This window comes from Dipodomys merriami, unplaced genomic scaffold (assembly GCF_024711535.1).
Source record: "Dipodomys merriami isolate MVZ:Mamm:240054 unplaced genomic scaffold, mDipMer1.0.p SCAF_92, whole genome shotgun sequence".
Classification (NCBI taxonomy): domain Eukaryota; kingdom Metazoa; phylum Chordata; class Mammalia; order Rodentia; family Heteromyidae; genus Dipodomys; species Dipodomys merriami.
Genome location: NW_027206535.1, coordinates 328,620 through 343,334, shown reverse-complemented (window position 1 = coordinate 343,334; position 14,715 = coordinate 328,620). Strand labels below are relative to the sequence as shown.

The window sequence follows — 14,715 nt, the reverse complement described above, 5'->3', positions numbered from 1 at the left end:
TTTTATTTGTCCCTTAGATTCAACAGGATCTTCCCCTTTCTGTAGCCCTTCCAGGAGAGGTAGGATTGCTGCCACCCTTCCCCATATAATAACGATAGCATCTCTGGAATCAGTGGTCTAACTAGGCGCAGTATCAGCCCACTCCCTTTAACGAGCTGGAGCCCCTCCCACGACCCAGTCCAGGGCTCAGAAGACCTGGAGACTACAACTCCCGGCAGGTCGTGTATCCCCGCCCCCTCCGGTGTAGCCCCGCCCCCACGGAGTCTCCATTGGCCTTCCGGGGGTGGGGATTAGATGGGAGGTGGCCATGGGGCTGCGGCCGGGAATTGTCTCCTCCTCGGCTTCCGTAGAGGTCCGGCGGACCTTCATCTGGGGTTTCAGCGCCCCCCCTTCCCCTTCCCCGGGGTCCGGGGGTGACATTGCGCCGCGCCCCTCCTGGGGCTGCGTCTCCGCCCCACGCGGCTCCCCAGCTGGCGCGCTCCTCCCACTCGTCTCTCCTGCCGGGGGCTCCATCCCGCCCCCAGCTGCCCAGCCATGGGGGCTGCGGTGTTTTTCGGGTGCACTTTCGTCGCGTTTGGCCCAGCTTTCGCGCTTTTCTTGATCACTGTGGCTGGGGATCCGCTTCGTGTAATCATCCTGGTCGCGGGGTGAGTAGGAGGTTCGTGCCGAGGTGGGGGAGTGACGACGAACAGAGCGAGCGAGCGAGAGACACGGAAAGGGCTGGAGTCACTGGGACGAACGTGGGAGCCTGAGCCGGGGGAGATAAATCGGTGAAGGCTGGCCAGGATCGGGATCCGGGGCCGAGTGATTTGCCCTTTCCTGCAGTTGGTTTACGCCTTCCAGGAAGCGCACGGATTCCTCCCCTAGTGCTCCCCGCGACGTCTGTGGAGGCCCAAGGCCGAGGGCCTTGTGAGTGGGCTGGGCTGACCTCGGTCACCCGAGTCGGGAGCCCTGGAGGATTCAGGAATGGATCCCTCGCCTTTGCGTGTCCACGCTGATAGATCCCTATCCCTTCCCTTCCCACCGCATTCAGATTCCTAAAGATGAAAACCTTGTTAGAGATACTCTCTGTCCTGGTCCTTGTTTCTCTGACAATCCGGAAATCTAACTTCTACTTTTGATGCTGCAGTCTTGACCCGACTCCTCCTTTGATGACTCTGGCTGGCACCATCCTTGCCTGTCTCATTGCCCTTGTCTGTTTCTCAGGGCATTTTTCTGGCTGGTCTCCTTGCTCCTGGCCTCTGTGGTGTGGTTCATCTTGGTCCATGTGACAGACCGGTCAGATGCTCGGCTCCAGTATGGCCTCCTGATTTTTGGTGCTGCTGTGTCTGTTCTTCTACAGGAGGTGTTCCGCTTTGCCTACTACAAGCTGCTTAAGTAAGGACCATGGGATGGTTTGGACTATGGGAAGTGGGCAGCCCCAGGGTGGTGGTTTGGAAAGAAAGACACCAAGGGAGGATTCTAGGGGGACAGGAGCATCCCTACCCTCCCTTATGTTTCCCCTACCCCACCTCAGGAAGGCAGATGAGGGGTTAGCTTCGCTGAGTGAGGATGGAAGATCACCCATCTCCATCCGCCAAATGGCCTATGGTAAGCCAAGGAAGGGAGAGGGACCTGAGGAGGGAGTTGGTCACCCTCACCCTCCCTTTGGGAAATCTCAAAATATTCATGTATTCTAAGTGGCTGCTTTTTCTTCCAAGGAGAAGTGGTCTGGAGGGAGAGTAGATGTGGGAGAAAATTTGCTGGGGAGGGGTAGGGGTCGCTGGTAATGAATTTGTATTGATCTCTGACATTGATGAGACCCTCCCTCCCCCCCAGTTTCTGGTCTGTCCTTCGGTATCATCAGTGGTGTCTTCTCTGTTATCAATATTTTGGCTGATGCACTTGGGCCAGGTGTGGTTGGGATCCATGGAGATTCTCCCTATTACTTCCTGACTTCAGGTAAGGCTCACTTCCAATGTTGCCTTCATGCCCTATCCATCCCTGGCCCTAATCTGATTTATTGACTTTCCTTGGGAGATGTCTTTGGCTCAACATCTCAGGAGGCTGGGAGAAGATCAGGGATATATCTCATCCCCATCTCCTTCCTTGCAGCCTTTCTGACAGCAGCCATTATCCTGCTCCATATGTTTTGGGGAGTTGTGTTCTTTGATGCCTGTGAGAGGAGACGGTACTGGGCTTTGGGCCTGGTGGTTGGGAGTCACCTACTGACATCAGGACTGGTGAGTTGGAGATAAGGGCCTGCGTTAGGGAACAAACATTTAATGGTGAGTGGGATGTGGTGGTGTGTCCACGCTTCTTAACTTGGGGTAGAGGCAGGAGGTGAGTCTTTTAAAAGTTTGTTAGTTCTACATCAGGTATGCTGCCAGCTCTAGGGATCCTCTGGGGAGGAGTTGGAATGGACTAATCAGGCTGTAACCCAGAGGGCCTTAGGTGAGTGGAAGTGACAAAAACCACTGAGGGAACTGAAAATTAAAAAAAAAAAATCCCCTTGGTGTGGGAAGGTGGCTCAGTGGTAGAGTGCTTGCCTCACATGCATGAGGCCCTGGGTTCCATTCCTCAGCATCACATAAGCAGAAAAAGCCGGAAGTGGCACTGTGGCTCAGGTGGTAGAATGCTATCCTTGAACTGAAGAGCTAAGGGACAGCAACCAGGCCCCGAGTTCAGGCCCCAGGCCCCACCAAAAAAAAAAAAAAAAAAAAATCTCCTTTTCCTCAAGACATTAGTGTTCTGAAGGTAAGGATAGAAATTTGAGGTACCTGGGGCAGGTTTGGATCAGAGGCACAAAAAGAATACGGGGATTAGGTGGGGGGAGAATCTAACCTGTTTTCTACCCTCATTCCCAGACATTCCTGAACCCTTGGTATGAGGCTAGCCTGCTGCCCATCTATGCAGTCACTGTTTCCATGGGGCTCTGGGCCTTCATCACAGCTGGAGGGTCCCTCCGAAGTATTCAGCGCAGCCTTTCGTGTAAGGACTGACTACCTGGACTGATCGCCTGACAGATCCCACCTGCTTGTCCACTGCCCATGACTGAACCCAGCCCTAGCCCAGGTCCATTTCCCATCTCCTCCACCTCCTTGTTGATCTGTCCTACCACTTTCCGGGTTTTGTTTTGCTTTGTCCATTTGTGACCTTCGGTCTCTAAGCTTTACCAACACCAGTCTGGGTTCAGCCAGTCAGTGACTGGTGGGTTTGAGTCTGGACTTATCCCGACCACCTGGGAACCCCTTTGTTGTCCAGGACTCCCCATGTGTCAGTGGTCTACTCTCACCCTGCCCATGACTCACCCACCTTCCCCTCTGCAGGCCGACGGCAGGAGGACAGTCGGGTGATGGTGTATTCTGCCCTGCGCATCCCACCCGAGGACTGAGGGAACCTGGGGGGGGACCCCTGGGCCTGGGGTGCCCTCCTGATCTCCTCGCTCTGTATTGCTTCATCTCTAGCTCTGGACAGTGCAGGTTGCCAAGAAAAGGGACCTAGTTTAGCTATTGCCTTGGAGCTGAAATTAATGGAGGCTCAAGGGTTAGATGAGCTCTGAGTTTTCCAGTACTCTTTCCCCAGACTAGATATCTTGGTCATTTTCTCAGGTCTGAAAGGAACCATTTTTTTCAGTGTGATAAAGACCCCAAACTGCCTTTTCTTTTCTTTTCTTTTCAAGTGTGGGGAGGGAACTCTTCTAACCTCTTTGGGCTCTATTTTCCCGCAAATTCTTCCTCATGGCTGGGCTCATTTCTATCCTTTTCACCCTTGGTCCCCAGCCTGGGGTAGGGAAAGGAAGGAAGTGCATGTTTGGGAACTGGTATTACTGGAACTAATGGTTTTGACCTCGTTGACCACCAGCATCCCTCCTCTCCCCAAGGTGAAGTGGAGGGGGCTGTGAGGAGCTGGCCCCCTCCAGAGCCGCAGTACCGCTGGAGGAGTCAGTCTACCATGACATCCATTGCAGGGCAGAGGGGCAGATTTTTTTCTAGTTTTTAAATTGGGGTATGGGAGGGATGGGGAGGTTTTCTATATAAACTGTATCATTTTCTGCTGAGGGTGGCGTGTCCCATCCTTTTAATCAAGGTGATTGTGATTTTGACTAATAAAAAGGACTTTATAATTGTGGGGGAACTTGGCTTTTAAGGCAGGGGATCACATACTAATGGAAATTTATGCCCTCCTACATCACTTGTCCAGCCTCCTTCCTAACATGGCAACCACGGGTCTCTAAGCACAGTTGTGGTGTAATAGCAGAAATCTGGGCTGGTGGTTTAATGTGTAGAAACTTAGGGATAAGTATTTAACCAGAAGTAAATCCTCCCTTCCAATGGTGGCATAAAAGGAATTAATCACTCAGGCTGCTTTTCCTATCCTTTGTCCATCTCGATCCCATGAAGTAATCTTTCTGTGTGGGAACACCTACACCTTTAAAACCCCAAATGATAGGCTAAGCTAGAATTGAGGTCAGAGACTTTAATTTCCAAATATCCAGATATATTGAGCACACACACACACACACACACACACACACACACACACACACACACACACACACACACACACACACACACACACACACACACACACACACACACACACACACACACACACACACACACACACACACACACACACACACACACTCCCAATAGCAGCCTTATCTCTAAAGAGAGATCCTATATTAACTGGGGAAAGGGCATAAAAGTGAGGGGTAAAGGACCTGTGGGACATATCCTCACTTCTCATAACTAAATACAATTTGCCTTCTATGTGAATACACAGGGATCTCTTGACCTCCTCCCCTGTGCACTGAGAGGCTCAAGACTTGGCTTTTCTTCCTTGAAGAACTGAGGTCCTTACCTCACTGTGGGGCAATGTCCAAAAGAGGGATGGGTATCTGCCTACTACTCCTAGCAGTGTTTTCTGACCAGTCTCTGCACCCCATTGTAGAAGCTCCCTGATAGTGGTGCAGAGAAGGCATCCACGGTGTCTGAGAGGGAGTCTATGCTTCCGCGGCAGCACGGGCCGAGGTGAAGACCACACTCTTCCTGTTTCCTAACCTCTTCTTCCTGAAATGAGAGTGATTAGTGTCCTCAGAGAAACAGATTAAAGGTGGAATATGAGAATTTGTCCTTTTTAGGAAAATAATCGAATATTTCAAAAGTCTTTTAACATTCATATCCATTAGGATAGCTATTTTTTTTTGTCATTTGTGGGGCTTGAACTTTGGACCGGGGCGTTGTCCCTCAGCTCTTCCGCTCTAGGCTAGCACTCTACCATTTGAGCCATAGCGCCACTTCTGGTTTTCTGGTAGTTTATTGGAGATAAAGAGTTTCATGGACATTCTTGCCTGGGCTGGCTTTGAACCGTGATCCTCAGATCTCAGCCTCCTTAGTAGCTAGGATTACAAGCGTGAGCCACCAGCGCCCAGCTCTTTTATTTTTTTCTGATTCTGGGCTTGAACTCAGAACCTGGGCGTGACAGCCTCTTTGTGCTCAAGGTTAGCACTCAAGCACTTGAGCCACAGTACCACTTCTGGGCTTTTTCTTTTTTTTTTTTTCGGTCATGGGGCCTGAACTCTGGGCCTGGGCACTGTCCTGGGCTCTTCAGCTCAAGGCTAGCACTCTACCACTTGAGCCACAGCGCCACTTCTGGCTTTTTTTCTTTTTGCTTATGTGGTGCTGAGGAATCGAACCCAGGGCCTCACGCATGCAAGGCAAGCGCTCTACCACTAAGCCACCTTCCCAGCCCCCACTTCTGGCTTTTTCTGAATAGTTTATTGGAGATAGTTTCACAGATTTTCCAGCCTGGGCTGGATTCAAACCATGATCCTCACTTCTTAGCCTCCTTTGTAGCTAGGCCACCAGCTGAGACACCAGCACCTGGCTTTTTTTTTTTTTTAATTTACAGAGTACTGTTCTTTAAAATTTTACTCTCCTTTGTCCTGTCCACAATTTCAGCAGATTTCATTGTTCTTTTTTTACATGCAAACAAACTTCTTTGACATAGAGAATGCTTTTTCATAGACAATGCTTTTTCATAGACAATTACTGCATGAATAGAAAGTAGGATCTCACCGAATCTTTCGAGCAATGAAATAAACAGCCAGCAGAAGGCAGAGACAGCCAACCAAGATTCCTACGCCTAGGCTCACCATTTCACCTGGAGGGATACAAAGATGGATGGTATCATCCTGAGACTGATAGATAACTGAGCCCTCCCCAACTTGATGAGGATCAACCCTGCTCCTCACCCAGCTCCTGGGTGGGGCTTTCTTACCTGTGGTATACAAGGATTCCACTGTAGGGGTGAAGCAATTGGGTCAGTGAAGCTTCAGATCATGGCCCTTTGGGAGCAGCACACCGATTCTATACTTTTGGAAAATCAGCTGGGTACCCACGGCTTGGAGTATGGTTCCCAGAACCCCTACCCTCTTAGCTTTTACCTTCCCAGGGCCCCCATAGTCCCTGCTTTTAGTTCTTTGGTTTTCCATCCCTTCTGGGCCCTGCATGGTCACCTTGGGTGAAAGAAGCAAAAACTGTTCGTTGATTAAGAGGCTGAGGAGCTCGGTAGTTCTTCACGAGGGGCTCAGAGGACTCTTCCTCTGTGGAGAATAATGTCTCCTGAAGCCTTTCCAGCTGGGGAAGACAAGAAAAGTCACTTTGGAGGCATGGCAAAGACCCTGAAGTTACAACAATGTCTCTTCCTTTACCTCTCTACCACTCACCTGCTCCACTGAGATCTGGGCCCTTCGATGGAAGACTGTCCAGAGGACACTCTGGTAGCAGGGGGGAGTTGTGAGCGAGCCATTGTAACGGAAGAACTGCTCTAGCTGTGGGGGGAGCAGCTCTCCCAGCCTGAAGGGAGGCACTGCCGTCTTCTGATCTGGAGAGAACAGACTAGGACTCATCTTCCTCTGAAGTGAAACCCTTGCTCATTGCTTCTTCCCAAGGCTTTTTGGGTCAGGTTTTGAAGTTTCCTTGTGTAGATTTTTAGAGCTCACCTTTATGTCTAATTTCATGCAAGTGACTCAGAATGTGTTCATAAGCTGGATTCTCAGTCTCACCCATCTGGAAGAGAAGGAAAGGCAGGGAGTGAGGAATGAGCCCATGTTTCATGTAAGACATTTGTGTGTAAATGCTTAGGGTTGTTTGGCTGTCTGCCTTGAATGAGAGGCCAGCAACAGAATAGACCTAAGAGATGCAGAAGCAGCAGACAGAAAGATGTGGAAGGGGTTGGGGACCACTGACCTCAATTAGGATACCTAGGACAGCCAGGCCTTGAGGCTTCTGGGCAGCCTCACTCAAGCTGCCAAAGGAATCAGAGTCGTAATGCACGATGTGGAGCTGGGGGAGGGAGAAGGAACTGAGTCATTGAATGTTTCCTCACTTCCTCCAAGGCCCTATTCATCATCTCAACCCGTGGCATGTCCTAAATCTGTCCCCCAGATTTTAGCCTCATCCTCTAAGGTGCCTTTCCCCAGTGTGTGTATCCTTCCCTCAGGACCAGCCATCCCTGCGTCTTCTACGTCTCCTAGTTCAAGTTCATTTCCGGTACCTCTGCAGCTGTGGCTTCACTGTTGATCTGGTGTTCTGATCCCCCGGGCAATCCTTTCTGACCCCAGTGCAGGTGGAGCTGGGCAGCTACATATTTTCGGGGCAGTCCACCCAAATACAAAGTAGGGGGCAGAGAGAGCTGAACTACAAGGAAAGAACAAAACCTGATTGGTGGAGGAATGTGGGCCATTCCCACCTGTAAAGTTAGCACCACTTCCATCTTCCTCAAAATCACCCAGTTCTAGGGCTGGGGAGGTGGCTCAGTGGTAGAGCGCTTGCCTTGCATGCATGAGGCCCTGGGTTGGATTCCTCAGCACCACATAAAGCAAAAAGAAAAAAGCCGGGAGTGGCGCTGTGGCTCAAGTGGTAGAATGTCAGCCTTGAGCTGAAGAGCTGAGGGACAGCGCCCAGGCCCAGAGTTCCGCCCTATGACCGGACCCCCCCCCCAAAAAAAATCACCCAGTTCTTCCCATAGGCCAGTGTTTCTCTACTATCAATCCCCTCTTTTCAGTGATGACAAAGAACATTCCGTTCCCACCCTGGCTATGGGAACTTGATCACCATCCTTCTATCTCCAATGGGTAGAACTTTGTGAGAATTCACAAGTTGTGAGAAGGTTTTCTATGACTCCTCTAAGATTTCAAATGGACCCTCCACCTCCTTGATGCCAGGGCTTTTACCTGTGTGGCCATTATTGTGCAGGTCCAAAGCCTCAGTGCCAGGCTGGTCATATCCATAGGGTTGCAGAGCAGGTAACGTGGGGTCAAATGTCACACTGTCTGTCTGGATGTCAATGGGGGACTGGGCGTTGCTTCCACACTCCGGATAAGAGACTGGCCAGTGGTCCTGACCATGTGGGCCTGGTGGAGGTCACCACAGACATCTGTCTGCCCTCCAGCCCTAGCCCTCCCTTCAACACCCTGCTCCCCGCCCCCCCCAACCCACTAATGTGTGAAGGTAGAAATGCACTTCACCCAGTTAGGAAAGGCTGAGTGAGGCAGGAGTCCCTCCCTGCTTAAACTTCATGCTGTAGTTCCCAGAGGCAGGAATGGCTTCCCAACTACCCTGATCATCGAGGAAGGGATGGCTCTTTACTTACCTACAGTGTGAGGACAAGAAAGCTGAATGAGGGGAAGAGGAGATGGATAGAAAGCTTGAGTACCCAGAGAGGTAGGATTAGAGAGGAGGAGTAATAAAATGAGGGGAAATAAATGATCCTAGAGAGATGGAATCTCCTCGGGGCCCCCTATCAGGTGGTCCAAAGATCTTGACTTTTTGGCATTCAGTTCTTGCTCTCAAAGTAGACTGCATTTCAGCAAAGTCATTAAGCAGAAGTTCAAAGGCATTGAGATCTCCTTTCCCCAGGCTCACAGACTACAGCCTCGTCACCCCTGACTTTATGCTCAGTCCAGTTTCAGAGGTAGGTTGGGGACAGGACTGGCTAGGATAGAGAATGCCAAAACAGCAGCTATGCTCAGGTCCTTTCCAATCCAACTCCCACACGCTTTACTAGGGACTCGACTGGCCTTTCTGCTGAATCAGGAGGAGGTGGGATTTAATGATTAGAACAAGGTCTGGGAGTCATCTATGTAAAACCCAGGGCAGGGTGCAGAGAGAAAGGGAAGAAAAGGGCTAGTGGTGAAGCTCAAGGAAATCTCTTTCCTTTCCTCAGGGACAAGTCTTCCTAGCAGGTGAGGAGGTCCCAGAGTGGCCAGAGTTCGGCTCTCACCTTCATATGCCCAGTGGTGACCTGCAAGGCAGAATGGTTTGGGTTATAGCCAACAGCCTAAAGGCAGAGCCCTGGCCTCCACTCTCCCCCTCCCCCCTTCATTCCTCCTCCCACTGCTCCTATACTTCCCAAAGGAAGCCCTGAAACTGGATACCCCAGTGGAAAGGTTGGGGTGTGTGTGTGTGTGCATTTAAAAATCACCAGCTAGGCTGTGCTTGTGCTTGCTGAGTAAAGGGGAGGAGGAATGAAAGAGATAAAGCTTGGAGACTAAAATTAACCTGGATCCAAGAGTGCAGTCAGTCCAGCCCTTACTTTTTTTTTTTTTTTTTGCAATTTTTTTATTGCGATTAAGCGGTTATATAATTCCCCAAATTTCACAGTATTGTGGGATAGTGATGCTTAGTTAAAGTCACAAACACATTCTAACTTTCATGGGGCAAATTGTCTATCATGGTCTATAACATGAGTTCTGGGCTGGGAAGTTGGCTCAGTGGTAGAGCGCTTGCCTTGCATGCATGAGGCACTGGGTTCGATTCCTCAGCACCACATAAGCAAAAAAGAAAAAACCTGGAAGTGGTGCTGTGACTCAAGCTCTAGCCTTGAGCTAAAGAGCTGAGGGACAGCGCCCAGACCTAGAGTTCAGGCCCCACGACTGGACCCCCCCCCAAAAAAAACATGAGTTCTATGAGCTTTGCAATAGTTATTCCACATTGGGTGGTATGTACATTTCTCTTGTTTTGCATAGCATCAGCTGTTCCCTTTTTCCCACTTGTTCCCTCCCTCCCATCACTGCCATTGAGTTGCTTAGTTCATTTTGGTCAATGTCCAGTGCAACTGATACAGCCCTTACTTTTCTACAGCCTGGGCCAAATCAATCTAACACTTAAAAGATTGAAGTGGGGTGGGGCGGGGGTGAGGACAAGAGGACTTCCAGGACAGGGACTAAAAAAAGGGAGGAATTATTCTTTCGCCTTGAAGCATTACATGAATGAAGGCTCTGAACTATAAATTAAATCCCTCCTTTCTGTTTCCACAGTGTAGAGGAAGTTCCCTACCACCAGGAGCCTCTGCTACCCACATTCTAGAGGACTAAGGAAGGGCGGGAGTCAGGGCAGGGTCTACACTAGGTTCAGGGTGGTGGGTGGGCTCAGGCAGCCAGACTGGCAGGGACAGGATGAAAGTGAAGCATTGTGTGTAGAAAGGAGAGCTGCCAGCTGGGTCACATGCCAGGCTCGCAGTGCAGTCCCGTCTCCTGAGGAAAGGCTGGGGGGTGGGGGCTGGGGGGTGTCTATTGGTCCAGCCCCTACCCAGGGCCAAAGTGCTTTAAGCTTAAAAGGGAGGTCTTTCGTTGCAATATTAAACTGCTAGAAACTGGAGAGAAAAATTCCAAATTTCTTTTTTTCTCTCTTTACGATTACCCTTCAATTTTTCAGACTTGCAAGATGTCTTGGATCTCATTCTTTCGTTGTTATTGTTGTTGTTGGTTGTAGGGCTTGAGCTTTGGGCCTGGGCCTGGGCACTGTCCCTTAGCTCTTCAGCTCAAGGCTACTGCTGTACCACTTGAGCCCCAGTGCCACTTCCAGTTTTCTGGTGGTTTATTGGAGATAAGGACTTTCTTGCCCTGGCTGGCTTTGAACTGCGACCCTCAGATCTTAGCCTTCTGAGTAGCTAGGATTACAGGCATGAGGCACCGGCTCCCGGTTTTGGATCTAATTCTTAAGACTATTCCACCATCCATTCCCTAATTCAGGTAACTGTAAAGCAGCCCTAGGGAGGGCAGGAGATGGCCTGAAGGACACCCCAATAACTAGAATTTCCTGGCTCTCTGAAGGTGTCCTTTTACTGCCATCAAATCTGCCATGCTGAGTCTATATCCTTTTCTCCTCTTTCCTTACTACTTTTTTTCTTTCTTCTCTTACATTCTCATTTTGTTTTCTTTTTATCTTGCCAGTCCTGGGGCTTGAACCCTGGATGCTGACCCTGAGCTTTTATGCTCAAGGCTAGCACTCTACCACTTTAGACACTGGCTTTTTGGTGGTTAATTGGAAATAAGGGTCTCATGGACTTCCTTGTCTGGGTTGGTTTTGAACCACGATCCTCAGATCCCAGCCTCCCAAGTAGCTAAGATTACAGGCATAAGCCACTGGTGCCTGGATCTCATTTTGTTTTCTAGATAGCCTCCTCACCTTATTCTTCCAACAAACCTTAATTACACACCTACTGTGTGCTGGATACTGTACTAGGCATGAAAAACACAAAAATGAGGTCCCTGGAGATACTCCTAGGGCACACAAGTTGGCCCATTCTCTCTCCCCAGTCTCTCCGTATCACCTGGGAGACCCTCACAGTCTTTTGTAAACTATAAAATACCAAACAAATATTGGCTATTATTCCTACTACTGCAAACTCAAGCGGCGGACAGCCAGCTAGCCAGCAGTGAAGTGATCAGATGATCATTTGGAGACCGGGGGACTGAGTTGGGCAGGTCACGTAGGCATGCTTTCCCCCCCTCCCCCAATTCTCTTTGTCTCTCTCAACAGCAGAGTTCACAAATAAAGAAGGCTAGGAAGGCTGCCTGGGACTAGCACGTTGGGGAAAGAGGAGCTCAGGAGAGAATCTGTAGCCTGTAAAGAAATTCCTGAACTTGGGTGTGTATTCACTGCCCTCTCCCACAGTTCTCTTCCATCCCCAATATCAGCTGGATTGGAAAGATAAATTAAGGAGTGATATTTATACTCCCCACCGCCCCCCCCAACACTTGAGCTAGGCTTTCTTTCCACTCCTCCCCTTTCCCCCAACTCAGCACAATGGTGACATGTGGACATTAGCTCAGAGCAACACACAAACATCCAGTTGTACCTACCCCCATCTGCAGCCAGGGTCCAAATCACCTCTAACAGGAGGGTGAAGAACAACATGGTATATCCAAGAGGCTAGGGCGCGGTGAACCAGGGCTCCAGGACTTTGGGGACTAGAGGACTAGGGAAAGTGGAGGAGAGTGATGATTGGGGGGGGGGAGAGAGAGAGAGAGAGAGAGAGAGAGAGAGAGAGAGAGAGAGAGAGAGAGAGAGAGAGGGAGAGGGAGAGGGAGAGGGAGAGGGAGAGAGGGAGAGAGGGCTTCCTGGAGTTAAGTATGTCTTTTTAATCTCTTCTTTCTGCAGACTTCCAATGGGACTTGGTTCCCAATGGAGTACCAAGGATTTCTAGGTACCAAGGATTTCTGGGTCCCAGGATAACTCTCTTGCCGCCTCTCTCTTTATCTCCCTCTGCCGTCTCCACTCCACTTGCTGGCCAGCGACTTCGCAATTGCCTCCTGCTTTTAAGGTGGCTCTGGCCGAATGTAAGTGGGGAGGGGAAGGTGCCTGGATTGCTGGCGTGCAGCTCCTTAAATAGCCGATTAGGCATGCAGGATGGCCCCCGTGCAGAGCCTGAGCGCGCGAGTCTCACTGGAGCCCTGGCCCTGACTCAGGAGCCCAGCTGGGGGTGAGCTCTTCCTTCTGTTATTCACTAGTGCTCAGATGGGTGTCTCCTGCAGCAGGCAGGGGTAAGGAAGGGGGGCTTTGGGGCCCAATTCCCCCCCCCCCTCTTCACGAGGACACTGTGTTCTCATTTGCCTGCTTGGCTTCTCCTCCCTGGGTGGTGTGGACAGCTGGTGGGGAACCTGTTTCCACACCCTGGCAGCCCCTGAGCTGCCTGGAAATTGGAAGAGTCCAGAATGAAGAGATAAGAAGATCAGAAGGAGCTGGAGACTCAGGGTGCAAGTGGAATAGTTGGGAAATCAGGGTGTAAAACTTGGGTTGTGGAGTCAGAGAAATGAGGCAGGGGCAGAACTTGTCTTGAACTCTGTCTGTCTCCTGTGCCACCCCCTTCCCACGGTGAAGACCAAGTCCACGTGCCTGTGTGGCCTGGAAGAAGTGTGTGTGTGGGGGGGTGGTTTTGTTTGCTGTATAAAGCCCATTTGTATGCCCAGCGGGGGAGGGGCTCCCACAGCACCATGGAGAGACAGCGGCTCTAACTGCCAGATCCAGCCACCTCCCTCCCTTGGGAGCTCAGATCTAGGGCGGCTTTTGTCACTGAAGAGGACACTGACCCTTTGCAGAGAGGCCCCGGCAGGAAAGATGGGCAGACTATGGAAACAATCACTACCTTCAATCAGAAAAAAAAGAAAAAGAAAAGGAAAGAAAAAAAAAGGTAGACTCTAAAGAAAGAGAGAATGATTAGAGAGAATCCCTTGTGGAAGAAGGGCTCAGGCCATTCCCTGTTGCCCAACAAAAGGTCAAAGCAGGACCAGCCAGACTGCGTGAAACCTGCCACCATGGAGCTGGGCCAGTGGAGCAGAGAGTCTTGGAGTCTCAGGAATGTGGGCTTATGTGTGTTCTCTCCCACGGGACTGGAAATCCCGATTGGAATGTACATCCTAAATCCCTCATTTGAGAATGTGAAAAACACAGATAATGTCAAGCTGGACATTGAAACCTGAAACCTTTTTCTCCTCCATACCCTTCAGTGCCATCACCAGCTGGGAGGGAGGATGAGCCCATTTGCTTTTCTCCCTCTGACCTCCTTGCTCCTCCCAGGTAGCAATAAATAGTCCTAAACAAAGAGCAGAAGCTAAATAAGGGAGCGGGCTAAAAGCGAAATGAACAGAATAATGCATGTGCTGGGTCATCAGCTCCTGCAGAGACAGGAGCTCCCCCCCAGCCTTGCTGTTCCCTGTGATAGTTCTGCAGAGCAAGCCTGTTTGGCAGACGCCATTTCCTTTTTTACTCTTATCACCCTCCAAATTATTTTTCACCTAGAGAGAAGTTTTCTGTTTGTGAGGCTCCTCCCAAAGCCCCATCCATCCCATCTAGGAAGAATGAAAGGTAGATAGGGTAAACTAACAAGACATCTTTGGAATCACAGTGGTTAACACAGAGAGGGAAGGGGAGAACAAAAAAAAAGGCAAGCAGAGACCCCCTTTCCATGGCAGGAAAGAAGAGATCTGGACGGAATGACCTCTGTCAGGACAGAGTTCCCCTGGAGTGTCTGAGATTTAGCTTTCCAAGGCAGGTTAGTGTGTCATTCCAGGCGCCACCTGCTGGCTTGTCTGTGAATTAAAAATTTAATTTAAAATATTTTGTGTGTGTGGTTCCTCCTGGGAAATACTCACTGCTGGTAGGCTTGGGTTTTGCCTACACAGTTGAACACTGCTTTCATAAAGGCAATACTTCCCACTCTGGGATGAGCAGTCTCTGGGGGTTCTCGAGCTCCCTAATGGACAAAGGGGTTTGTAGAAGAGAGAGAGAAGAGGCTAGCATTGTGCTGCAGGATTGACTCTATTCTGATCTTTGGCTTTACTGTGCACATTTCACTTTTGGCTTTTCAGTCTTGCTGATTTGGGGTAGAGGCAAGGGTGCCCTAATATGTTTATTTGTAAGTGATCACATCCACCTTTCCCTCTCC

General features: G+C 50.2%; 2 protein-coding genes across 3 annotated transcripts; one reads left to right on the top strand and one right to left on the bottom strand.

Annotated features, from left to right (window-relative positions):
- The first annotated feature begins 288 nt into the window (after nt 1-288).
- On the top strand, nt 289-4,105 carry LOC138821576 (gamma-secretase subunit APH-1A). The gene is made up of 7 exons (XM_070013959.1): nt 289-647; nt 1,207-1,377; nt 1,517-1,590; nt 1,819-1,941; nt 2,095-2,222; nt 2,847-2,970; nt 3,309-4,105. The coding sequence occupies exons 1-7, from the start codon at nt 535-537 to the stop codon at nt 3,371-3,373; spliced, it is 798 nt and encodes a 265-aa protein (XP_069870060.1). The 5' UTR covers nt 289-534; the 3' UTR covers nt 3,374-4,105.
- A 338-nt stretch (nt 4,106-4,443) lies between these two features.
- On the bottom strand, nt 4,444-12,759 carry LOC138821575 (carbonic anhydrase 14). 2 transcript variants are annotated; one of them, XM_070013958.1, is made up of 12 exons: nt 12,134-12,759; nt 9,271-9,291; nt 8,641-8,662; nt 8,222-8,401; nt 7,543-7,685; nt 7,236-7,331; nt 6,989-7,055; nt 6,713-6,870; nt 6,503-6,623; nt 6,265-6,285; nt 6,063-6,147; nt 4,444-5,054 (listed from the first exon to the last, which is right to left on the bottom strand). In XM_070013958.1, the coding sequence occupies exons 1-12, from the start codon at nt 12,137-12,139 to the stop codon at nt 4,988-4,990; spliced, it is 987 nt and encodes a 328-aa protein (XP_069870059.1). In that variant the 5' UTR covers nt 12,140-12,759; the 3' UTR covers nt 4,444-4,987. The 2 variants fall into 2 exon arrangements, with proteins under 2 accessions (XP_069870059.1, XP_069870058.1); XM_070013957.1 differs by lacking the exon at nt 8,641-8,662 and having other exon boundaries at nt 12,134-12,249; nt 12,482-12,758.
- Nucleotides 12,760-14,715: the final 1,956 nt, after the last annotated feature.

Coding starts and splice junctions, on each gene's coding strand:
- LOC138821575 (XM_070013957.1), bottom strand. CDS start 12,188: ATGTTGTTCTTCACCCTCCTGTTAGAGGTGATTTGGACCCTGGCTGCA. Junction 7,686..8,221: donor GCACAATAATGGCCACACAG/GTAAAAGCCCTG, acceptor CTTTCCTTGTAG/TTCAGCTCTCTCTGCCCCCT. Junction 5,055..6,062: donor TTCATTGCTCGAAAGATTCG/GTGAGATCCTAC, acceptor CTCTCATTTCAG/GAAGAAGAGGTTAGGAAACA.
- LOC138821576 (XM_070013959.1), top strand. CDS start 535: ATGGGGGCTGCGGTGTTTTTCGGGTGCACTTTCGTCGCGTTTGGCCCA. Junction 1,942..2,094: donor CTATTACTTCCTGACTTCAG/GTAAGGCTCACT, acceptor CCTTCCTTGCAG/CCTTTCTGACAGCAGCCATT. Junction 2,971..3,308: donor TATTCAGCGCAGCCTTTCGT/GTAAGGACTGAC, acceptor TCCCCTCTGCAG/GCCGACGGCAGGAGGACAGT.